The sequence below is a fragment of the Mercenaria mercenaria genome, chromosome 1, assembly GCF_021730395.1.
Source record: "Mercenaria mercenaria strain notata chromosome 1, MADL_Memer_1, whole genome shotgun sequence".
Classification (NCBI taxonomy): domain Eukaryota; kingdom Metazoa; phylum Mollusca; class Bivalvia; order Venerida; family Veneridae; genus Mercenaria; species Mercenaria mercenaria.
Genome location: NC_069361.1, coordinates 69,436,015 through 69,462,104, shown reverse-complemented (window position 1 = coordinate 69,462,104; position 26,090 = coordinate 69,436,015). Strand labels below are relative to the sequence as shown.

Below are 26,090 nucleotides of genomic sequence, written 5' to 3'. Positions count from 1 at the left end.
CATTATTGATTTCATATATTTTAAAATATAATATCGTATTGCACGGACTATTGAAATATTTGCCCGATCTATTATGAGGAACTAACATTCAAAGTCCTATTAGCATTGTGTATATGTTGCAAAGTATGCAGTAGGTCTTATTTTACCTAGAATTAAGTCTTACCAGAGAAACTGGCATTATTTGCATTAGAAACATACCAAATTTTGCTTTTTAGATCACTAATTACATATAGGAATAAAGCATATTATTTGTTTCAATGATATTGCAAAAAATATGAAAAACAACATTGTGGCAACACTTTTATGAAATGTCATGAAAGAAAGGTATTATGTAACATTGCTAAAGAGTAAAATAAATATATTTCTGGTATTATATTATCAATAAATAAAATTTCGTATAAGTAATATTAAAAAGCTCCTGAGACTTAAAAATGAAATATTACCGCTTCAGAATGACAAAGAAAGGGAGACCCGACTCGTACTGGTCCAATGTAATGCGCCAGTATGCAAAGGGAGAGTTCGTATTTCAAACGGGACAGACCCCAGGGAAACAAAAATGGAAAACAGCCCTGAAGAAGATCGATTCGTGTCCAAGGCACAAGAAGACCCAGATGTATGATTTAACAGGAAAGAAGATACCCTGCTTGTGTGGCTATCACGAGGTGAGTTACGATATTAAATAAACAAATGATGTCTTTCATTTAAATCTATGGCGGCATAATTCGGCCACTAGATAATCACTAAATTAACGCGTTAAGTATCTAGTTAACTACACAGTTAACTTGATAATTATGTGGTTAACGTGTTCATTAGCGCGATAACATTTTAGTTGAAATAAATTTCTTAACATGAAGAAATGCATGATAGTGCCAAGAAGTGCCATTGCTGAAAACATTTAAACAACTTACTGCTAAGTTACTTACACGTGAAGTAACTAGTTAACTACATAACTAACTAGTTACTTATGTGGTTGTCTAGTTACCTAACGCGTTGGCCACTTAAATATCTAGTTTATAATGTGGTTATCTAGTAACCTGACCCGTTAACAACTTAACTAACTAGTATGCAACCAGGTAAATCAAAACACAAAGGGATCTTATTGTCTTACGCATACAAACACGAGAGTTAAGTTTCAGGCATTTATTACAACATGAAGTGTTGAAGATAGTTAAAAAATATGTACGGCACATTGAAATAAACGATAAGCATCTGCATGTAAACGGTGTTGTATGATCAATATGTAAAAAGTAACTGTACTTTTATACTTTCTTTGTTAGGACAGCACTCGTAAGACTGGTAAGTTGTGATGGTGTGGTGTGTTTTTCATCGTATACGTTTCTTATGGGTTCGAGGTAGTAAAAACTGAGATTGTTCTCCTTGGACTTTAAATAAATACCTACATGTGAGAATATAATATACACATCAATCTGGTGCAAATAAATTTTAAGGAATATTTGGAGTCTTAATTACGTTCGGGGATCAAACCCACGTTTTATGACCTTGAACCCTGGTGACAGTCTTTTCTCACCTGCTTTCAATATTATTATAGTAGAAGCTTACAGCACAGCATAAGATTTCTTCTTTCTGGCAACAGGGGCGTAGCTAGTCAATCTATTAGGTAATAACCTAAAGGCGTATTAACGCGAATAAAAGTGTTTCTTCTGCGTTATTACGCCTTTGCTTTGCGTTATTATGTCTTTTTGTTTTATTAGACCCCTACTGGTTAAAAACCAGTTTTCGGGACTATAGGAATGCGCTTTCCGTCTTTCCGTCCGTTCTTCCGTCCGTCCGTCCGTGCGCAATTTCGTGTCCGGTCCATAACTCTGTCATTCATGAAGGGATTTTAGTATTACTAGGCAAAAATGTTCCCCGTAATGCAACGACGTATCATGCGCAAACCCTATACCCCTAGCTAAGAGGTCAAGGTCACAGTTGGAGGTCAAAGTTCAACAGGTCTTTTTTTCCTTTTCATGCATGGAGGGATTGATATAACTTGGCACAACACACTTTTTCATCACCATGAGACGAAGTGTCAGGCGCAAAAAAGGTCCCTTGGTATAAGCCGGCCAAATGTCAAATCAAAAAAGACTTTGTCAGGAGCATTTCTTCTTCATGCAGGCAGGGATTTTGATATAACTTAACACAAATGTTCACAACCATAAGTACCATTGTTTTTAGAATAACTTCCCTTTGTTGGTACTATAAAAAGCTGATATTGTAATTTTTTTTATTAATAGTCGTATATAAAAATAGAGACCACTTTTCTGTGATACAACATGCATGTTACATCCAATTTAGGTTGTATTTTGACCTAACTCTACCTAATAAGGAGCTGGGTTTTTGTTTTGTTTTTTATTACTTTAAATTTGTTATTTTTTAATTTTAATTTCTTTTAATTATTTATGTCGATCTAAGTGTTGTGTAATGACATATTGAATACATTATCACGATTATATATATTACAATACATGTATTATTTATAAATCATTGACAGAGGTCAGATCATTATATTATACTGTTATTATACAGTAGTAGAGGAAATTAGGTGCCATCCAGTAGGGGACTTTTTATTGCATGGCAATACTTCATTCACTTGTTCTTTTTGTATTTTAATGAACCTAACAGGCTTTCGTAGTAATCACCACCATTTCATTGTAGCAAAATTTGTGTACTACCATCTGAGGTATGGAAATTCGTTATGTACTAATTATGCTCCCCTTCGAAGAAGTGGTGGTATATTGCTTTGCACATGTCGGTCGGTAGACCATTTGGATTGCTCTTTTACGTTGACCGATATCTCTTTGCTCTTTAGCATCTTACATAAGCAGAAAATATGTTTGGCTTATCAGTTGGAGATTGGAAAATAATTGCTTTCCTGAAAGTAGCCACACTGGCCTCTTTATAACTTTATGGTAACGGTACAGGCTTCCTCACTAGTGAGCAGAATTTTGGGCTTGTGGAACAGACTGTATCAATAAATCAATAAATAAAAAAATCGATCGACAGTATTCAAACTTCATAGGATTATTGTCTGTGGTCCGTACATCACCCGAATCGTTTTTGGGCTCATTAGGTCAAAGGTCAAGGTCACAGAGACCTCACAACTGGAAATGGTTTCCGCTCAATAACTAGAGAATGCTTGGGCTTACTACTGTAGGCCCAAGCATTCTCTAGTTATTGAGCGGAAACCATTTACAGTAGTAAAACCTCATAGTATGATTGCCTGTGGTCAGCAGATGATCCCTGTTGTTGTCAACAGGTCATAGGTTAAGGTAACAGACAGTTTCAGACATGCAATGTAGAATGCTGTAATGGGGCATACATGTTTTTCAAACATCTCTTTTTTTCCTTATAATCATCAGGTGAATCGGTACTATCTTTGGTTTGTATGGTTTTATTATGTTCTTCCATTTCTTTAACCCTTTGACTGCTGGGAATGTTTTCATCTGCTCAAACTGACAACTGCTCAAATTTAAAATTGCATCCAGTCTGCTCAAAATCTGGAGGAAAATTTGACTGACTGGCAAACAGCTTGGAAGGAAACTGACCCAGCCGATCTGGTTCCAAGCTGTGCGCAAAGGTTAGTACGATAAACTTCAGTATGCTAAAGGTTAAACAAAGCCATCCTCCTAGTATAAAAAAATACTGGCATATTATAATTTCTTTGCCCCAATATCGAATGATTGCGGGTATATTGTTTTTTGTCTGTCTGTCACAAATGTCACAAAACTTTACCTTGCTTATAAAATCCAAACGCTTCCACCTACCATTACTAAATTCGATATGGAGGTTTCTCGTGACAACCTCTACATGACCTGGCAATTTTCAGGTCAATAGGGCAAAGATCAAGGTCACGCTTAGTGTCTATTTTGCTAAATAACGGGGGGTGGGGGTGCACTGTATTTCATGAACACATCTTGATATATCTTAAATACCCGAAACAAGCAACCGTTCAGGCCTGTTTTCCAAAAAGTATTAATAGTTTGAAAAAGCAACAGTGTTATACTCATTTTCATATGCATTCAGATATGGATTTCTAAATCATTCCAAAGCTTTTCTATTTAAAGCTTATGAAGTATATATTTTACAGGACCTAGTCAGTGCAACGGGAGTTGCTGCGACTACTAACACTAAAAGTCAAGCGATGGTTACTTTGTCAACTTCCACATCCACAACAGCTCAAATTGCGGTCCACACTATAACAACTGACACTGGCTTATTGGCGTCAGTATCTGGAATTCCTGTAGTGGTATCATCAGCTGGACCTTGTGTAAATCCGTTAACAGCTGTAACTCTCGTTTTGTCGCCAACAGCTGTACCACGTGTAGCGCCATCAACAGCTGGATCTGGTGTAGTGTCATCACCACCTGAACCTTGTGGGACAACGATAACATATGAACCTCGTAAACCTGTGCCATCAAAACCTGGATCTCGTGTAGTAACACTGTCAACAGCTGGATCTCGTGTAGTAGCGCCGTCAACAGCTGGATCTCGTGTAGTAGCGCCGCCAACAACTGGATCTCATGGGGCACAGAAAACAGTTGGGTCTCGTGTAGAGCTCCTGGCAGCTGGAACTCGCACCCTAACGTCAACAGTTGGTCCCTGTTTAGCGTCGTTTACATCTGGAACTAACGTCTTGACGTCAACAGCTAGATCTCGTGTATCTGTGTCAACAATTGGAACACATGTAGCGTTGTCAACAGCAGATACAAAATCGTTGGCATCAACAACTTCCGTGTTGGCACCGCTAGTTAAACAAGATAGCGATAAAACACCTCTCAAGTGCAGCCAATGTAACAGATGGGTAACAGTTGACGAATTCACTCAGCATTTGTTGAATTATCACGCTGAAGTCTCATGTGATACTTGCGGAAAGAAATTCCGAGGAGAATTTGCTCTATTTCAACATATAGAGGAAACTCATGTGCATTTACCTTTAATTTCTTCAGCCACTTCAACAGTCATTACAGAAGCCGTACCAATCATGTCGCCTCCATTACCAATAGTTTCAAAGTCCGTGAGCGTTCCAAAATGTGACTCTCCTGGGATTGGTACAAGTTTGCCTATTACAAACTTCCAGGATGTTTTACCTCCGCTAACAGTCACATCACCATTAGATATAACCAGACCACAGCCTGTTTCCTGGGAGAGTTTTCTTCCAAAACAGTTTAAGAATGTTTTACAAAAAGGAGATCTGAAGTGGGTAGCGCAATGTATATATGACAGTGCAGGGAAGTTGAAAGCCACGTTTGAACAGAACTGGTACCTACCACCAGAACCAAAGTGGTCGGCACTTCAACCGCCTGACCCATACAGTTACTTTAGACAAAGACTGTTTGTATGGGCTCCCATGCGTATGTGGGGTATTCCACTGAAATGTCCTACCTGTAAAATCAAACTTGTCCATGGGGGAATATATCCAAAGGCAAGAGAGGTGATAGACATTGACAGCAGATACTATCTGGTTGGAGAATACCTGCGATGTAGCAAGTGTAAAATGCCGCAGTGTCCATGGAGTTCAGACAAGCTGACGCAGCTGGATAGTGGTCATCGAAACGTTTTTCCAGCCATTTTAACAACCAGACTTGCTCTAGATAGAAAGTGTGTAAGCTTTATGAAACCAAGGACACTTGGAAACAGTTCCAGTTATCTAAAACAGGCGGTCGAAGAGATCCATAGCGAAGACTGGGGAAGACGTGCCATTCAGTACATGTCAGCATGTGAACTTCATCAAAAGGGATGCAGGTTGGTTTATTTCAAAATTATTAAACATATGTTGTTTTTGCACATTCTGTCATCATCTTATATGAACCATTTTCAAATTTGAAATGTTATTCACACCGACAACTTTCGTTGAGGACTGGATTCGAACCTGCGGCTTTCGAATCCGCATTTCTACCTTACCTACGGGTCAGTGGTCCAGGGTTTATATGAATTATGTTTTTTCCATCGTTGTTACAGCATAAGAAGCAATTAGCTTTCAAGCAGTCAGTTTTATTGCAGTTGTTAAATGGTTAAAAACATAAAGATTTGAATACAGAAAAAGTTCTTTTGATAGATGTTTTATAAGCAATAAGAATAAAAGGCTGTTTGTCACTTTGATGTTAGTAATTTCGCTATTGTGATGCAGGCTGACCGGGAACAGTATAAGTTATCAACCACCTCCCTCGTACAGACCACTTCCACTGGCTCAATGGTTCGAAACTGTGCATGCAAACGAAGTTCTACTGCATGCGTCTGAGATGAGAGGATCCATCACTTCAACGTATGGAAAAATCCTCAAGCTAGATTCTACTAAAAAGGTATGCTGTTATTCAATTATTTGTGTCATGATATGTTTCCGTGCTCGTAGCTGTTGTCAGTATATCTTGTATCGGTGCGATAAAGTTATAAGCATGAACAAAAAGACACTATGTGACTGTCCTTGTTTAGCAACATTTACTTTTACCGTGGATTAACAGGAATGACAAATACGCAAACCTCCAATAAATACCGGTATACTGAATATAAGTACTCAACATACGTGCCATTTGTACAGAAAAATAAGCACAAACTACAGTTTGATGAACATAGACCTGTTTTATGCCCCGCCGCTTACCTCGGGAGTGGGTATTGAAATGGCGTTGTCCATGCATGCGTGCGTGCGTCCGTCCGTCCGCAGTCATTTCTCAGTAACTTGCAGGTAGAATTTTCATGAAACTTGAAATAAAGATGAACCAACATATTGCGATGTATATCCATGTTGTTAGCTATTTTGTCTTTGGAGCTGTTAGGATTGATGGATGTTGAATGGTTCTTGTGAAGACCACTGGGTCAATTTCAACTATACTTTACCAAAATGGTCCTTAGAAGGTCCTTTTCTATCATTACTCAGACCGTTCTGCCCCGTAGCATACGATAGCCGACAGACAGTGTTTACTACCAAGTTTGTTTATTTAACGTAACTCTTCATTATATGACATACTACCCGAACTTACTGCGAGGTTCTATGACGATCACGTGTGCAATAAAAGACTACTGTGACCCTCTTGATTATTGTAGGTTACAAAGAAACTGGCCGGAGGAATTGAAGGTACCGCGGCATGGATGACAAATGTTTCCAATGAAATCGGTGAAGTGTTGAATTGTGTATTAACTACTGGAGAGGGTGCTGGCCTAATGGAGTTATGCCAAGGCTTAGTGAAGCGATACAGAGACGCCGATGAACCGGAACCTCTGGTAATATACGTTGATAGAGATTGTTGCAGCGATTCAGGAGTAGCCCCTGTCTTAAGATTGTTCCAGCCTTGGGAGTCTGAAGTTCGGCTCGATACCTACCATTTTATGCGTAGATTCACAAGAGGCCTTACGACAGAACACCACCCACTCTACGGGACCTTCTGCTCAAAGTTGTCGAGCTGCATCTTCGAGTGGGACAAGGGTGACATCAGCATGCTAAGAAGGGCAAAGAAGGGTGAACTAAAAGATAAATTTGGCCGTGTACCCTCGGAAGAGCAAATATCTGCACATATAACAACCGCTGAACTTGCCAGGCATTGCAGACGAAAGACCCGAGGTGTTCAAAAGACAAGAACTCTGATTGACCAGCTCCTTAATGCGATGTGGGATCTGACAGACTCAACTGGTGTCCGTCTTGTAAATGCTGACAGCATGAAGCAAGTGTGGGAAACACAACAAAAGCACTTGCCCTGCATTCAAGATGTCTCTGGAGTAGAACTTTACACAAAGGTAAACACAGTCCAAAAGGGTGGCCAGGAGCTTGATGTCCTCCGATGTGCAAGGGGATCATCTTCGTTAGAAAGCTTTCATCGTCACCAGTGCAGTTTTATACCAGGTAGTACTATTCCTCGATTCATATAATCTAATTAACTGAATCGCACTTTATGTAACAATACGTACGATATACATTAATAAGTGTTTAAATTCTAGAAATGCAGTTCAACTTCAGCAGGGTTCCAACCTATTGTCGTTGTGAACGTGGCTAAAACTGTCGCATAGTTTAAGTTCACGGATATGATCAAAGTATTACAAGTTAATGGTTTCAAACGCTAATATCGTCCCCAAAGATCATTTTAATAGTGATACTTTTCTTATAGCAGTCATTCAATCTGTACATATTAAAATTTAACAATAGTTATTTTAATGAATGTGAATGAGAATACGGTCTACATAATTGTAAAATACGAACCTATATGACAACACATTTAATGATGCCCTCTGTATTAACTTGTAGGCTGGAGATCCAACGCTATGCATACACAGATGTACATGTTGGAAGGATGTTCACGGTGGAACATCAGTCGGGCCCGTGAAGCCGTCGATTTGTCGAGAACATCGCAGACAACTATGTTTGACATACAAACTATGTCAAACATTAACCGACTAAGTTCGAGAGTGTTGGGATTGCCAATTATTCCAGAATTCACACCTCCCGGCGTACATACTGGTAATAATAAAAATGAAATAATCTTTGCTTTAAGTATTATACCAATGATTACGATCTATTAGTATTCAGTAATTAAAATGCAGTATATTAATATAAAATACAATTACTTCATAACTTGAAGCCCGTCTGCTCTCAACATTATGCTTGCACGTTACTTTTGAAAGGTAACAGTATACATTTTTATAATGGCAGAAGTGCACCCCTTGTGACAAATGTTTCAGTTTGTATTTCAATTATTTACATGAAACTCACAATTGATCCACATTCTGACACAAGGTCACAATGAACAGTAACACTTATACCTTTCATGTTCTTACATGCATTTCTTTTAACAAGACATAATGATGAGTTTGTACCATAGTTTTTAATTTGTGAACTTCTGAATGAGTTGCTACCGGAGCTGTTTCACAAACACATATTATTATTACTTTAACTTTTTAAAAATGTGCTTATTTTTTATGAAAATGAAGCCTGTTTTATATCTTAAATGCACCTATGAGGTCACATTGTCATTTATTCTATCTATTTAAAGTATAATTTATAGGTACTGTTGATATAAATTGATTTTGGGATGACTAAAATTCCAGGTGAACGTATAGCGGTAGAATATTTGCTCTCGCAGTCTGGAAAGGGTGAACTTTCTGCAGAGATAGAGGAGGAGATAGGGGCTGTTTTACCAGCTCGGATTGAAGAAAATACCGAGGATGAACTTCTAGATGTCACTATCTGCGAAGTTATCGATATTGAGCCAACATTCAAATTTAAAGGCTTAATACCTGTGTCCACAACTACAACAGAAGGACTACAAAAAAAAATTCATCAAGAAACTACACCATCAGAGCAATCAATTACAATCACACCAGTTTCAATTTCAACTGTTACAACAACTGAACAACAAGTGCCAATAATTGTTGTACCAACAGTATGTCCGCCACCAAAAGAACAAAGTCATTCAACACGGCCAGTCAGTCCACCAGCAAAAGAACCAAATTCAATCAGTCAAACACAAGTGGAACAAACAGCATCTCCATCCTCTATCTCTACAGAAGATATACCTCTTCCATCAGATGGAAGTGATAGTGACAGCAGTATACCACTTGGCTCAGCAGAGCAGGTACGAATATGATTATCAGAATTGATTATTCTTAACGTTTTATTGTCGTTAATAAACGTAAGACTAGAATTAAAGTTAGACCTCGGGGAAGTTTGATTTTTACATAAAGACACATGTCCATCTAATATTTGATGAAGCTCGTTTGGATATTAATTAATGCTAATCATCCATGGCAAATATATATGATAAAACATTATTAGTTTTAACTCAAATGATATCCAGCTGAACATTATTAATGGTCCGAGTGTTTGCATTAGATATAGGGTGTCCACGTTATTTGCAATTGATCGTGAATAAGAGTAGATGCACATAATTTTCCTTGGTTTTATTGTATGTGTTTAAGATTGTATGAATAAAAGAAAAATTAAGTCTCCTTCTAATAACTACCATGATTACAGAGAACAAGGTATGATACCAGAGGTAATCCTGGCTGGGAGGCTGTTGACAATCTTGCCGCTTACCTTGTTGGTCTCAACAGGTCAATAACAGCTTTATCAATCAGCGAGTCATCTGAGATTGTACGCCTTTATGGAAAACTAAATCAAATGGACAAGTCGACACAAAAGTATAGTTTAAAGTCGAAGAAGAGTAGCTTGCATGGACCTTGGAGGGCTTCTAGGAAGCGAAGTGGGTCAGCACCGGGCCAACAGGCCGCTGAAAGGTAACCTCAGGCAGACAAGCTCATTTTTTACAAGATAACTTATCCTGTACTTATCCTGTATTCAGCTACAGTGGATCAAAATCAAAAGTAATATGTGAACGAGTAGAATTTTTGTTCATGATATATGATGGATCATGCAACTGGGGTGTATTTCATTCATTATCAATAATATATGTGTTGCACAAATACAAAAGAAAATGAAAATAAGTAAGACTATAAATTGATGTGCATTGGTGTGTTGAAACTTCCCTAAACATTACCCTGGAAATGGCAGTAGTTAACTTTAGTCTTGTCAGGAACGATTCGCAATTTTCTCGAACCCCTAACGTTATCCAAAGTTGTATAAGATTTTCTAAAGACATGGGACATTTATATTTGATAAATTACTTTACATACATGTATGCGGTTATTTTGTGTTTTATGCAGACTTTTTATGGTACACGGCCAAGCAGCCCAGAAGCCAGACTCCAATAGAATATCAGAGTGTGTTTGTTTGCGTCTCAGTAAAGAATTCGAGCAAGCCAGAAATAGGCCAAAAGACAACAGTGGAAAGACCTTGCCAATTCCACATTCCATAGTTAAAGTCTACAGCCATATCCAACAGCTGCTGCAAGATAGTAGGCAGGTTCAGAATGATACAAATCTGGTGTTAGTAACAATAAACACAACGACCGTGTCTGCATGGTAAGTTATAATAGTTCAGCCTTACTTTTAGATCAAATTTCCTGCATATAAACATTGCTTGCGTAGAATCACATTACATGCGCGCGTGCGTGCGTGCGTGCGTGCGTGTATGCATATTTCATCAGCATTGCCATATAAGACAACGTTATTTGCTTATGTCTAAAGTCATATGAAGTTTCAGTCATTCCTTCCGCTTGTAAGGTTGTGAAGAGAGTTATTTTTAAACAACTAATGTTTTTGATAACAATTTAGCTCACCTATCACTTTGTGCTCAGGGTGAGCTTTTGTGACCGTATGACGTGCGTCGTTGTCCGTTTCGTAATCAAATTATTTAAATATCTCCTACTAAACCACTTGGTAATTTTTTACATAACTTTACAGGTATGTTCATTGCATGTACCAAATTGTTACAAAGTCAGTCCTGTGCAGAACTAATGTGGCCATGGCAACCAAAACGAAAAGCCTAAAGCTTAGATATTTGACATGTAGCATTGTGTACTACACCTCTACCAAATTTATTCATAACATAAGCCCTGGTGTCAAAATTGATCCTGCCATAGGGATTTGTTTGGCTGCTGTGCAGGGCTGGAGTGGTACTCAGGTGAGCGATATTGGGCCATCATGGCCCTCTTGTGTGATAACGATTTTGTCTTTCAGGCTAAACAGTAAGCAGAAGAAAGCAGACAGAGATTCGTTGCTTCAGGGAGTTGCACTTCTACCCCAGGTATCTGTTGCAAAGGAACCTTTACTGAAATCAAAGGAGCGACAAACTGAACAATCGACTCATGGTCACAGGATAATGGAATTTGAAGAGCAGCCAAATAGAGAAGGTGAGGTGCCTTTTAGACGCAGAAAAACAACTGTTACTGCTACGGCCACTACCCCATCACTTGCTGCTTCTACAGAAGGAGCGAATCAGGCAATCTCATTCACGGGTGCACAAGACCCATATGATTCAGCGACGGGTGGTGCCCCTGGTCAAAGTAGCGGTTGGGGTTGGACTGGTGCACCAGGTCAGTCTTATGGATGGACTGGTGCACCAGGTCAGTATGGAGGATGGATGGGTCCTAATTCTCAGTATGGTGGATGGGCTTATCAACCATGGTCATATTATGGATACCCGTGGCAACAGCCATGGTATCCGCAACAACCACAGCATACTATACCACCACCCAGACCGCCCCCACCACCGCCGTCTCAACCATCAGAAGAGTGTTCTGCAGTTGTTCAGCCATCCCGCCAGCGAGAGTGGAGGCAAGCAAGAGCGCTTACAGAAGATGAGCAGCGACATGAACGCGGTGAGCCACCAAAGAAACGCCGCTATATGGGGGACAATTACCATTATCAATGCACAAAATGTGGCAAGTACAAATCCAAACAAACTGGCCACACTCAGTTAAAAGGAAGATGGTATTGTCCCTCGTCAGGAGAAACACTTGAGCAATGGAAAGAAAGAATTATTAATAAGGATTAGTTACTTTTCAATGAATATTCTGTACTTTTTGGACTTAACACTGCTAAACTTTTACCATTTATTTCAGTTATATTTTAGTTGTTGTTATATTTTGAAAATGGGAAATGGCACATATTAGTCACCATACCTCTGTGAGAACTCCTAGGAATTCAAAATTCGACCAAACCGTCTGTTTTAAGAGCTCTACGAAACACTTTTGTGAAAAAATAAAAGATAGTTGTTTACATTGTTTTAGTATGCATTTTAGTGTTGTTGAATTTTGCTATTTGCAAAATGATAGATAAGTGATAGAAAAACACAAATGTATGAACCCCTTATAAACGTCTTGTATTATTGCAAATTCGCCGGCGAGCTTTTTGAAAGATATTTCTTGTTATTGCTACAGAGGGAAGTAACATATATTGGGTCTATATACATATATCTAAATATTAAAGATCTAGAAAGTTTTATGGTGATTTTATTTTACTTTTCCCTCTTGCCCCTCTTTTCCCCTCTTATCCCCCTTTCTTTCCCCCACCTGTAGAGTCCTTTATCCCCCATTTTTGGCCGAGTGGTTAAGGCGATGGACTGCTAATCCATTGGGCTCTGCCCGCGTGGGTTCGAATCCCATCCTCGTCGAAAAATTGTTTTAACAGTTACTGAACTCCAGTTCAAATAATAACAATAATTTACCCCACTGTATATCGTAGCATTACCTCCAGTTGATTTCAGTGCACTGCTCCCATAAAGTCAAATTTCCAGTTAGAAGAAATACTATCACGTTCCTTTTGAAGAATTACATGTAGCTCTTTTATCAAAATTAAGACTTCATTCATCTTATTTTTTTTTAATTTATGAAAGATTAATGCAGCATTCATCTCAAATTATATTGTACCTGATGAAATGTGAAATCAACAGTCATCTAACACTTTTTTTTAAATTCACCACTTGATGCAATGCATCGTATTGTTACTAATTTCAGACCCTCGTAGGTTAAAAACTTAGGTAATGGAAATTTGAACTTGTTTACGTTAAATTATAATAGATCATCATGATGCAACAACCTAGCTATAATTTTGATTGAAATAATTATTACAATTCGTACGGTTTCACTTAATTGCCTTCCCCTACATGTTAGCTATAGATTTGCAAAAAGTTAATTAATGCGCGTATTCTATAATTAAACTTATATCTTGTTTTGCAGTAATCTGATACATCGGTTGAGAGTAAAACGGTGTTCGTAATAAGTATAGACGTTAAGGCGATTGACTTCTAATCCAGTGGGCTCTGCCCGCGTGGATTCGAATCCCATCCTTTTCGAACAATTGTTTAAACATCAAATAACTACAATTTAAATAATAACAACAACAATTTTACCTCTCTAAATATCGTAACATTACCAAACATTGAATTCAGTGCATTGCTACCGTAAAATAAAATTTCAGTTGTGAGAAATACTGTCACGTTTCTTTTGAGGAATTACATACGTGACGACTAAAACTTCTCAAACTTAAGTCGTCATTCATCTGAAATTGTTTTGTAATATATGGAAGATGAAAATTATTTTATATCTAATGAAATGTGAATCCTACATTCATCTGAATCTATTTTTTAATATGCTACATGATGCAATGCAACGTATTGCTACTACATTCAGACCCCCGCAGGTTAAAAACTTAGGGAATGATACTATTGTCGACTAAAATGGAAATTTGAACTTTTTTACGGATCGCTGAGATTAATGATGACATAGTTTCATGACGCATTTCTTTTGCAGACTTTTTTCATGAATAATGTCCCTTTTGTACTTATTTAATGCTTTGATGCACTTCTTACTAAATACATTTGAAACAGACATACGCTATTATCCAATATCTGCATCCACATTGGAGTAATTAAACACCCCAGTGACAGTTCCAGCTTCCTCAGATGGACCCAGTTTCACTAATTAGGATCGAAATAGTCGAGCGCGCTGTCTCCTGTGACAGCTCTTGTTTGTACTTAAACTGAAAATAAAATTAATGTTCTTCAAATCAAAGCATGTAAAGAATTGTATATAAATACTTGAAAACAGACTGGTCTTAAAAATCAAACACTTTTATTACCCTATTTTAAGGTAAATATTGTCTATGGATTTGAAACCGTACATTCGGGTTTGTCAAGAGGTATGGTTATTCGGACCCTAACCACCACCTCAGTTTAAAGGCACTACGGTACTGTATTATAAGTAATCATTGTTGAGGAAAATATATTACACCTTAGTTGAAGTTACCCTGTGCAATTAAGAAACTGTTATGTGATCATTATCAATCAATGTTTCCATTTAAGTTTGATATTTTAAGAGGATGCGTTCCTTTATAGACTGGGAAATAAATGACCTACACCCATTTCGCTGTAGCATTATCAGTATTCAGTCAGTTCCATTCAAATTGCTTAGAAATGTACCATTTAGTGATGTATACGTCAGAACTGTTTTCAGAATTTCACCGAGCTTTAACAGAGTCTGTTGCAGTGGCAGGCATCTTTTGGTCCTGGACTTTATTTACCCGGTACTAAAATAAACGAACGGATAATGTAAGTAATAAGTAGCGAGCCACATAAATAGAAAGTTAATTCGTCTTGATGATAGAGCTATTATGACAGATTAATAAATCTATTTCGATATACCTAGTACATGAGGATGATACAATGTGACGTACTTCTAAAACAGTAGGCTCTTGCAACACCCTGTAGCCTTCCACCACGGCTATACCGAAAACGGAAGTTGAAACTAGTTTCGTTTTAGCGATGAATGTAATGATGCAATACCCATTGTTTCTATATACAGCAATTAATCAAGGTATTGAATTTAACTGCATTCCGCTCAATGTTTCATACAGATTTACAAGTTATATTTCCCATGATTCAGTGATATATGCATAATATATCATTAGCATTAAACTTAAAGGCGTGAAATGTAGACGAGGTGGCCGAGTGGTTAAGGCGATGGACTGCTAATCCATTGGGCTCTGCCCGCGTGGGTTCGAATCCCATCCTCGTCGAACAAATTGTTTTAACACTTACTTAAACACAGAAGAACAATAATTTACCCCCTCTATATATCGTAGCATGAGGTGGCAGATTCCAGTGCATTGCTCCCATTAAGTCAAATTTCCAGTTGGAAAAATACTGTCACGTTTCTTTTGAGGAATTACATATAGCTCTTTTTACGTGACGACTAAAATTTTGTTATCAAAATTAAGTCTTCATTCATCTTAAATTATTTTGTAATATATGAAATATTAATGCAGCATTGATCTCAAATTATTTTATTCCTGATTAAATGTGAAACCAACATTCATCTAGATTTTTTTTTTAATTTAACACATGTTGTAATGCAACGTTTTGCTGTTTTCTACTACATTCAGACCCCCGCAGGTTAAAAACTTAGGTAATGATACTATTGTCGACTAAAATGGAAAATTGAACTTTTTAGGGATCGCTATGATGACAGTATGGCATGATGCATTTCTTTTGCAGAAATTTGTCATGAATAATGTCCCTTTTATACTTATTTAATGTTTTGATGCACTTCTTACTAAATACATTTGAAACAGACATAAGTTTTTATCTAAAATCTTCGTCCATATTGGAGTAATTAAACACTCCATTGACAGCTCCAGCTTCCTCAGGTGTGCCCAGTTTCACTCTTCAGCATCGAAAAAGTCGAGCGCACTGTCTATTGTGACAGCTCTTGTATGTACTTAAATTGAAAAGAAAGGTAATGTTCTTCAAATCAAAGCATGTAAAAAGTTGTTTATAAATTCTTGAAAACAGACTGGTCTTAAAAATCAAACACATTTCATTTCCCTATTAGAAGGTAATAATTGTCTATGGATTTGAAACCGCACTTCTAGCCTATCCAAAATGGATTTGTCAAGAGGTGTGGTTATTTGGACCCGTAGCCACCACCTTAGTTTAAAAGCACTACGGCACTGTAAAGTAAATGTACGTTGTTGAGGAAAATGTATTACACCTTAGTTGAAGTTACCTTGTGCAATTAAGAAACTATTGTTATGTGGTTATTACCTGTCAAAGTTTCCATTAAAGTTTGATATTTTTAATTGATATATTTTTTGTAATATATGAAAGATTAATGCGTTATTCATCTTAAATTATTTTGTAATATATGAAAGATTAATGCAGCATTCATCTCAAATTATTATATACCTGATGAAATGTGAAATCAGCAGTCATCTAAATCTATTTTTTTTTTAATTTGCCACATAATGCAATGCGACGTATTGCTACTACATTCAGTCCTCCGCAGGTTAAAAACTAAGGTAATGATACTGTTGTCGACTAAAATGGAAGTTTGAACTATAATTATGATGCAACAATCTAGCAATAATGTTAATAGAAATAATTATTACAATTCATACGGTTTCCGAAAAGAATATATTTAATTGCCTTCCCCTACATGTTAGATATAGATTTATAAAAAAAGTTAAATAATGCGCTTATTCTATAATTTACCTTGTTTTGTGAAACTTACATATTGTTTTGCAGTGATCTGATGTATTGGTAGAGCATAAAACTGTATGCGCAATACGTAGACGAGGTGGCCGAGTGGTTAAGGCGATGGACTGCTAATCCATTGGGCTCTGCCCGCGTGGGTTCGAATCCCATCCTCGTCGAGCATCTGTTTTTATTTCATTGTTGCGTTTCTTTTATTTACAAATTTACGTGGAATTAAAGATTTACGTATAATTGTATATGGCATGGCTTTTTTAACGTGAGGACTAAAGTTTTGTATATACATTTTTTTGTAGTATATGAAAGATAATGCAGCATTCACCTGTTTTCTAATTTAAATTGATGTAAAACATTTTTCACTACTGTTTGTTTGTGTTTAACCCGGGTTCAACAGTATTTCACTTATATAACGGCGGGCAGTTAACCTTTAGAACCAGTGTCCCCGGGTTTTGTACCAGTACAAACCTGTTCTCTGCAAGTAACTGCCAACTTCCCCACATGAGTCAGAGGTGGAGGACGAATGCTTTCAGACACAATGTCTTTTTATTTGATGAAATACTCAGGAGGATTGAACTAACAACCCTGCGGTCCGTAGATCCTCACTCTCCCTATTGAGTTAAGCCGGGGCTAAATGACTACTGTCTTCCTACAGATTTTTGACGTCTTGGAAAAGGCCTATGCAGAACAATAATAAGTCGATCCTGCTATTACCCATCGCCTTATATATGATTATTGATTATTATTATTATTGTCTTTATTATTACTATTATTGTCGTTATTATTACTATTATTGTCGATATTATTATGTACAACGCCATTGAATATGTCATTGTATAGAAATAGGCGTTTAATCAAATTATTCAGTTTCAGTTGATTTTGACTTTGAAGATACGCCTTCTTTTTCAGAAGTTTGGCCTAGTCGTCTGTAATTATGTGTAACTTGGTCGAAATACGACTATTTTAAACGGGCAAATCATTGAACATTAGCTGTTTAAATACATAATATACACTCACTAGCTTATTAACACGAGGCCGTGCATAGCAATTGCATATAATTAGAGAGTAGTTTTCAAAACAGTCATATGACATGTTGATAGTGCTTACACACTGGAAACACACCTATAAATATAATAGTTTGCGGTCAAGCCTTATGTGGGCCTGCCTAGTGAAAACAAAATGGATTTGGGTAGACACTTGCGATGAAGATGATTATGGTTTGTTGTTTAATGCCTTAATCATGTTAATAATTTCACACAAGCTCTAGAAAAAGCAAATATTACCTCACATGTAAAGGCAGTAAAATAGCTGTTTGCCAATGTGGTGGTAATTATTGCAACGGCTGATAAACTTATAAACTTGGATAATAAACATATACTCTTTGCATTTGCAAGGTACATAGATAAATAAATCTTTACAAATTACATAAAACAGTTGTGTATGGTCTGTTGCTGAAATAGGCTGTGTAAAATGGTTTTGTGTCTTTATAATCTTTCCAATATAGATATGACAATATTTGATTTTAATTATTTCTGTTTAAAATTCATATTCATGATCAACATGTTTTTGATTTACTTTATAATGAAGGTTCGTTTCATGAAATAAAACACTACTTTATATTCATATTTTTTTGGCCATTTTACTTTTGACGGCAATTTTATTAACACAGTAACATACAATATATGTCAACAATACGGTATGCAGCCTTAAATATCATACTGTGTAAATATTGAGCATTATTTTCGGTTTTTGGAAATATTTGGCATGATAACAGGTTACTAGAAGACATATTGGATTTTAGCGGCCATTTTGAAAATGACCGACAAGTCGGCCATCTTGATATTACAGCAATTTCCTTTCGTTTTCTTATATAGTAATATTTGTACCAAGTTTGATGCTTTTCCCAAAATGGCACGATTTTATGAACTTAAGCCACCATATGACTGCACTAGTAGATTGTATTTACGTTTAAAGAAAGGAGGTACATACCACCTATATATCTGTATTTATTACTTTGGTATTGCAAAAATATAGTTATCGCAGGAACAGGTACGAAACTTTCACATACGTTTGTGTATATACATATGTGAATGTGTAATATAAAATGTAAACACAGAAATAAGTGGGGTAATGGTTGTACTTGCTAAGAAGTACATATATATATTTAAGACTTTTATTCTTAGCAGTAGTTACAACCTCTATTATAGTGTTAATTTGATGGAATTCAGAAATAGAAAACAAAACAGAACTATGAATTATGCTACAAAATATTTTGTTTCTACTTAAATTGAAAATAAAATTCATGTTCTTCAAATCAAAGCATTTAAAAAGTCGTATGTTAATTCTTGAAAACAGACCGTTCTTAAATATTAAACACTTTTTATTACCCTATTATAAGGTAGTGGATATGGGTTTGAAACCATACTTTTAGCCAATCATGTTAGGGTTTGTCCCGAGGGCTGGTTATTCAGACCCATAGCCACCACCACAGTTTTAAGGCACTATGGTACACGCAGCTTACAGTAACCACGGCTGCAGGGCTACGGATGCTTATAGGCAAGTCGTACATATTCTAGGTAAGGGTAGCCTGAGAGGTTTAAAATTTAAATGTTTAACGTCAGGTTGAATAAAACTATACTGCAGACTTTTGATCTTACAGAGGTGGATTTGAGAAAGTTTTTCTGGTAACATATGAAAATGTATAGATGGATTTTGCAAGAGTCCGCAACATATTTCTAGTTATACTAAAATTTTCATGCACGTCCGTTGTGTATGTTGATTATTCTGACATGATTTGATTGCCAGAACAAAGGAGAAAGTCAAGCTCTGTATTTTCTGTGATAAACAACAGTGACGCGCGGACCGGTAAGAAAGCATTATGACGTCAAATATGACGTTAAATTGCCACATGTCGTCCAATTCATTACTAATCGAATAACTTAAGCCTAACAAAATTTTAACTCAAATATTCCAACGAACGTGAAAGAATGAAAACAATCGAGGCTTGTGGTTTGTCTTACAATTTACCCCGATTCAAAGTTCAGATGCTTAGACATTAAACCACTCTGGGCTAACTCCCACGTGGTTCAATTTCTGCGCATCTGAACTCTGAACCGTGATCAGTTAGAGGACAAATCACTCGAAGGCCTTGATTATTTGTTGAATTAAAGGCGACGTCTGCTGACCTCTAGCATACTAAGATGTTACGGTTGCTAAGTGAAACTAATGTGACTCATTAAGTATGAGGCAGTTACTTATATTTATTAAAACAAATGAAGCAGTTGTAGTCGAAACAAAATCTATAGGTCTACCCTGTAAGTAACTAGGTATAATTTTTCTGAAAACCGTATTATGTTGGTAATACAAAAATATTTAAAGTTCACAGATCTTTATGAGCTTTAATTATTTAAAGCCTTTAGGCCTGATTTAGATTTTTAGAAATTTTTATTATAACATCAAGCTCTTACCAGCATTCAGACAGTTTCGTTCAAATTGCTTAGAAGAGTACTGTTTAGTAATGTATACGTCAGAATTGTTTAGAGAATGTCACCAAGCTTGAAATGTAGCCCAAAGTGGCTGTTACTTTGGTCCCGGCCTGCATTTATCAATTAAAGAAAACGCTAATAAAACGAACGGGTAACATAAAACTGCTTAAACTGTAATAAGTAGCTAGCCATATTAACAGAAAGTTAATTCGTCTTCATGATGGAGCTTTTTATGAAAGATTGTAAAACTATTTCGATATACTACAGAATACAATGTGACGTAGTTCTAATACAATTGGCTCTTGCAACACCTTGTACATACCGTTCCACCACAGGTAGATATACCGAAAACGGAAGTTGAAACTAGTTTTCTTTTAGCCATGGACGTAATGATGCAATACCCAAGCAATAATAATAATTTTAGGTATTGAATTAACTTCCTTCCGCTCAGTAGGTATATATCCTATGATTCAGTGATATATACATAAAATATTATTGGACGTGATATATAGACGAGGTGGCCGAGTGGTTAAGGCGATGGACTGCTAATCCATTGGGCTCTGCCCGCGTGGGTTCGAATCCCATCCTCGTCGAACGATTGTTTTAACAGTTACTTAAACATGGAAGAACTACAACTATAACAGTAATTTACCCCCTCTATATATCGTAGCATGACCTCACATTGATTTCAGTGCAGTACTCCTATAAAGTCAAATTTTCAGTCGAAAAAAAACTATCACGTTAATTTGAGAAATTACATTGACACGGGTACTAAACAGTGCCTGCGGCACAACCTGTGCCGATGAGAAATGAAGGCACTTCGCTTCCGTTACCGCAGGCATTTCGCCAATGTTGACAAATCAAGCGAGATCGGCGAGTGTTTTCTTCGTTTTTGTCATTTTGTTACTGCATGTAGCATTTTTTTCAAAAATCGGGGAATGTAGCGGGATGTAGAAGTACCTCATGAACATATCCATGCTAAAGTTTGTGGGGAAAAAATCAATTTCCTAGAAATATAAGGTTAAATAAGTTGGGAATGAAACGTGATTTTTTCACTTCAGTGACTGTTTAGACTCATTTCTTTCCGCTGACCAAAACCATATCGTCTCTGCCGTCGTAAAACATATTTATAAATGATATATGATCTGCAAAAACATAAAATGTGTCCAGAAAATTCCGAATTTGAACGTAATGCCTATTTTGAAAATGTGCCGCAGGCATTTCGACGGTGCCGCAGCCCCTTCGAGGTGCCGCAGGCACTTCTTAAAGTATCATGGCATATATTTGGCCCAAAACTTACCAAATCTCGAGTAACTTGCATTGATGCGATTATATCTCATATTCACAAATATTTTCAATGCATGTGATGAGTTATCAGATCAAATATTTTAGCAATCGGTTTATCTCCACACACTTTTTTTAAGATCCGTTTTGATCAGTTTAAACAAACTGTATTTTCCCGAAAACATGAAACTTTTTTAAAACCTTGTCACGCTCAAATTGGTTTGTTATAGATCTATATATTGATAGCAAAATGGGTTTCTATCTTTGTGTGCGTGCGTGTGTATTCTTTTTTTCCCCTTTTTTAGAGGAGCACAATCAATCATTAGTATAAGCCACTTATCTACTTTCTTTGTGTTTTTCTAGGTTGTTCAACTCAACTGAAAAGCAGTTTTGTTGAAACGATAGATGTAGTCATACCAAATGAAACGTAAGGTAAGTATATTTCTAGATGGGATCGATTATGTACCCCTTTTCTGCCCTGTACCCCAATATCAATTTTCATTCGTTTCAGTCGGGCTAGTTGCACGCGCATGAATTCGGTACATTTTCGGGACATGTTAAATAGCCCGCTCGAAACATCAAGGCGCAATTCAGTGTACCAGTCACGTGATCCAGATAGCCCGGCTTGGTATTATGTCTGTCCTCTGTACGACACATGGGGAACACTTCTTTGTTGTTTGTGTTTTACAAACAATTAACTATTACAAACTAATGCAAATATTGAATTGAAACCTACCACATTTCTCAAGGTTTATAAACCTATGTTATAGCATAAAGTTCCACAGATACCAATTAAAACTTTATAGATATTTTAATATTAAATGTTATATTCCCGAATTCGAATAGTCGAGGTTTTGTTGTCTTGTGGCTCTTGTATATAAGTTTATGAATAAGATAGCACACCAAGACAACATGGGTTATACCTTTCAACTTATTATTGTCTCTTGTTATTCATAATTTATTTTGAGAAAAGATGTCTGCATTTCTGAAATTCATGTTCATTGTCTTTTTTTCTAATGACAATCATAAGAAGCATAATGTTTGGGAAATACAGTTTGCTTCAACTGACTAAAGCAATGGTGCAGAGTTTAAGATTACTCGCGAATATAAACCGATTGCTGTTCATACTGTTGTAGAGGCCACATGTGAATAAATCCATATAAACATATCGTTTCTGACGGCCCTTTTCTTTGTGTTCTCCCAAAGTCTTCGTCAGTAGCAACTTCCGTATACATGATGCATTCTTCACACACGTTGTATTCTTATAAACTTATCGTCATCACAATGTCACAACATTATTAATAGCAACTAGCCTTAAATTTTATGGAAAGACCCACCCAATGTTTATTTAAACGCGATTTAAATGCATTTACTGAGGGTGCTGACACTGCATTATCAGGTATAAATTACTAAACTTTTTGATCTGATAACTCATCGCATGTATTGAAAATGTTTGTGAATATGATATATAATCGCACGGATGCGAGTTATTCGAGATTTGGTTAGTTTTGGGCCAAATTTATGCCCCGATACTTTAAGAAGTGCCTGCGGCACCTCGAAGGGGCTGCGGCACCGTCGAAATTGTCTGCGGCACATTTTCAAAATAGGCATTACGTTTAAATTCGGAACACATTTTATGTTTTTGCAGATCACAGAACAGAACAGAGGTTTATTTCATAGACGTGTACATGGTACATAGTCATTATAAATTCAAATAAATAAACGAATAGGTGACAGTCATAGCGAGATAATCATATATGGTACAAATACTTCATCATTATACATAACATTAATAGTTAAACAGAGGATGAACATATTACATATTAAGAATAGAATTCCTAATTGTTAACATTTCTTTAACAAATTTCGATAAGTTTACTAGAATGCGTTTATCTGTTGAGTTTAATAATTCTAAAAATTTATAAATAGAAGGTCTATTTCTAAAATGTCGTGTAATATATTTACTTCTCAAATCATTATAACATGGGCATATAAAAATAACATGAAACTCGTCTTCAATGTCGACATCAGAATTACAACATAAACATTTCCTTTGGTCTCTAGGAGTATTATTTCTTGCATATCGGCCAGTTTGGATTCTTAACGGTAAGACAGAAATTCTTAATTTACAAAAATAATAGCGGAGATTGTATGGCAAAATGTTTAAGTAAATCTCATAGCCAAAATTAGTTTTCAAATACTTGTAATTTAAGAGAACTTGATTTCTATCTAAACTACTATGCCACTCTTGAATAAAACAATCCATAACTCTTTGTTTAAATAAATTTGGTAAAGTTTGAAAATCTACAAAGTTGTCATCAAATACATACATAAAACCATATTCACTTAACATTTTCTTAATATTATAAACCCATTTTCTACAACCTCTATTGCACAATTGCAAGCTTTCATTACACATCGTTTTCATCAAAATATTATCTGAACTCTGAATTTTACACCAGTATTTTACAATTCGTACATAACGTGCTACATAAAGAGGATATCGACCTAATTCACCATAAATGCTAACATTGCTACAGTTAAGCTTTACATTTAGAATACGTTTGCAAAATGTTAAATGAATTCTTTCAATTTCTTTTGATTTCGTGTAGCCCCAAATTTCACTAGCATATCCAAGGATTGAACCAACAAAAGCATCAAACAATTGACATAATGTTTTAGGCGTTAAAGGTATCTTTTTAAAATTCACTAATAGTATATTTAATGCTATAAGAGATTTACTTGCTAGGTGTTCTTGATTTAGATTAAAATTACCCGTGTAATTGAAGACTGTTCCCAAATAGTTAAAATTATTGACAACTTCGATAATATTTCCATTATAAGTCCATTGTTCATCAGGTAACAAGCCCCCACGCTTTCTAAATACCATTATCTTTTTTTTGTTAACATTAACTTTTAAACCCCAATTTTCACAATAGGTAAATAAAGTATCAAGATGGTTTTGTAGTTCTTGAGGAGATTTCGCTAAAATAGCCATATCGTCAGCAAATAGTAATAGAATCAAAATAATGTCGTCAATATTTAACCCAGAGTTAATATCACCTTGTAAAAATAACTCGAGATCTTCAATAAAGAGAGAAAACATAATTTGTGACATGACCTCGCCTTGTCGCAAACCGATTGCGTATTCAAAATAATCAGAAAAGCTATTCAAAGACTTTACACAAGACTTAACCTTGCGGTACATATCTTTAATTATGCGTAAAAACTTTCCTTGAATTCCCAATTTAAACAATTTGAACCAAAGTATATTATGGTTAATAGTATCGTAACACTTCATTAGATCAACGAAGACTACATACAACCTTTTATTTTCATAAATATACTTTTGTATAATAGACATGAGAACAAAAATAGCATCCTCTGTGGATTTACCCTTTCTAAAACCGAATTGTGAATCTGTTATAATATTGTGTTTATCACATAACTTGGTAATTCTCTTATTTAAAATAGTCGTAAATAATTTAGAGAGGCAACTAACTAGTGTAATTCCTCTATAGTTTTGTACATTATCATAATCCCCCTTTTTGTGTACAGGAACAATAACACCGTCTGCCCAATGTTCTGGGAAGAAACCGGAATTTAAAACTGCATTAAATACATCACATAAATGAGAAGATAAAATGTCAATGCTTTCGATAAAATATTCGTTTATCAATAAATCATTACCAGTGGCTTTACCAGGTTTTAAACACTTAACAGCATCATTTATTTCTGAAACAGTAATAGGTACATCTAACTCTGGAAAAAAAGTATTAGTATTATTAAAATCATGGTTATTAACAAAATCTTCAGCATCATCATTTGTAGATACAGAAATGTCATTACTTAAGTTTTCAAAATATACACGAAAGTCTTCCAATGAAATACGGGAAGTGTTGTTTTTATTACGCTTAAAATACCGCCAGAACTGCTTAGGCTTACTTTTACGTAGGTTTTCAATGTCAGACAATTTTTTTTATCCTCCCCCAACTCTTTCATGTATTAGAGTGTCCTCTCATTTTAAATACGATGGACCTACAAATGTCACCACCTGTAGTGATATATTTTTTTTTATTTTTATTTTTTTTTTTTTGATCATTTATAACCTATGATCAATATAATTTATTTATTATATTCCACGCGTGATAATATATAACTTTTATTACAATATATACAATTCAATTCAAATCTGTAATATCTTCTGCCACACCCTCAGGATCATCGTCTTTTTTATCATCTGTAATATCATCTGGAAACCAATCTTTCTGTGACTTCTCTTCTTTCTCTGAATCATCTGAATCATCATCTTCTGAATCTGAACTCATTATTTCATCTCTGTCCATTACTTTCTTTGGATGATTAGAAAATGCATCCTTATTTTCACGTCGTGCCGCTGCTATTTCACTTGCTGTTATTATCCTCAATGGATTTGTAGCTTCTTCCATCAT

General features: G+C 36.0%; 1 protein-coding gene and 4 non-coding genes across 5 annotated transcripts; all 5 read left to right on the top strand.

Moving 5' to 3' along the window:
• Nucleotides 1–544: 544 nt before the first annotated feature.
• On the top strand, nt 545–12,820 carry LOC123525390 (uncharacterized). The gene is made up of 10 exons (XM_053550210.1): nt 545–662; nt 1,278–1,296; nt 4,091–5,745; nt 6,131–6,302; nt 7,042–7,834; nt 8,234–8,446; nt 9,034–9,560; nt 9,959–10,221; nt 10,648–10,905; nt 11,563–12,820. Exons 3-10 carry the CDS (start codon nt 4,145–4,147, stop codon nt 12,377–12,379), a joined length of 4,644 nt encoding a protein of 1,547 aa, XP_053406185.1. The 5' UTR covers nt 545–662; nt 1,278–1,296; nt 4,091–4,144; the 3' UTR covers nt 12,380–12,820.
• Nucleotides 12,821–12,919: 99 nt separating this feature from the next.
• On the top strand, nt 12,920–13,000 carry Trnas-gcu (transfer RNA serine (anticodon GCU)). Its single transcript has one exon. It is a non-coding gene; the product is annotated as a tRNA-Ser (tRNA).
• A 2,317-nt stretch (nt 13,001–15,317) lies between these two features.
• Trnas-gcu (transfer RNA serine (anticodon GCU)) lies at nt 15,318–15,399 on the top strand. The gene has a single exon. It is a non-coding gene; the product is annotated as a tRNA-Ser (tRNA).
• Nucleotides 15,400–16,952: 1,553 nt separating this feature from the next.
• Nucleotides 16,953–17,034, top strand: Trnas-gcu (transfer RNA serine (anticodon GCU)). The gene has a single exon. It is a non-coding gene; the product is annotated as a tRNA-Ser (tRNA).
• A 3,832-nt stretch (nt 17,035–20,866) lies between these two features.
• Nucleotides 20,867–20,948, top strand: Trnas-gcu (transfer RNA serine (anticodon GCU)). The gene has a single exon. It is a non-coding gene; the product is annotated as a tRNA-Ser (tRNA).
• Nucleotides 20,949–26,090: the final 5,142 nt, after the last annotated feature.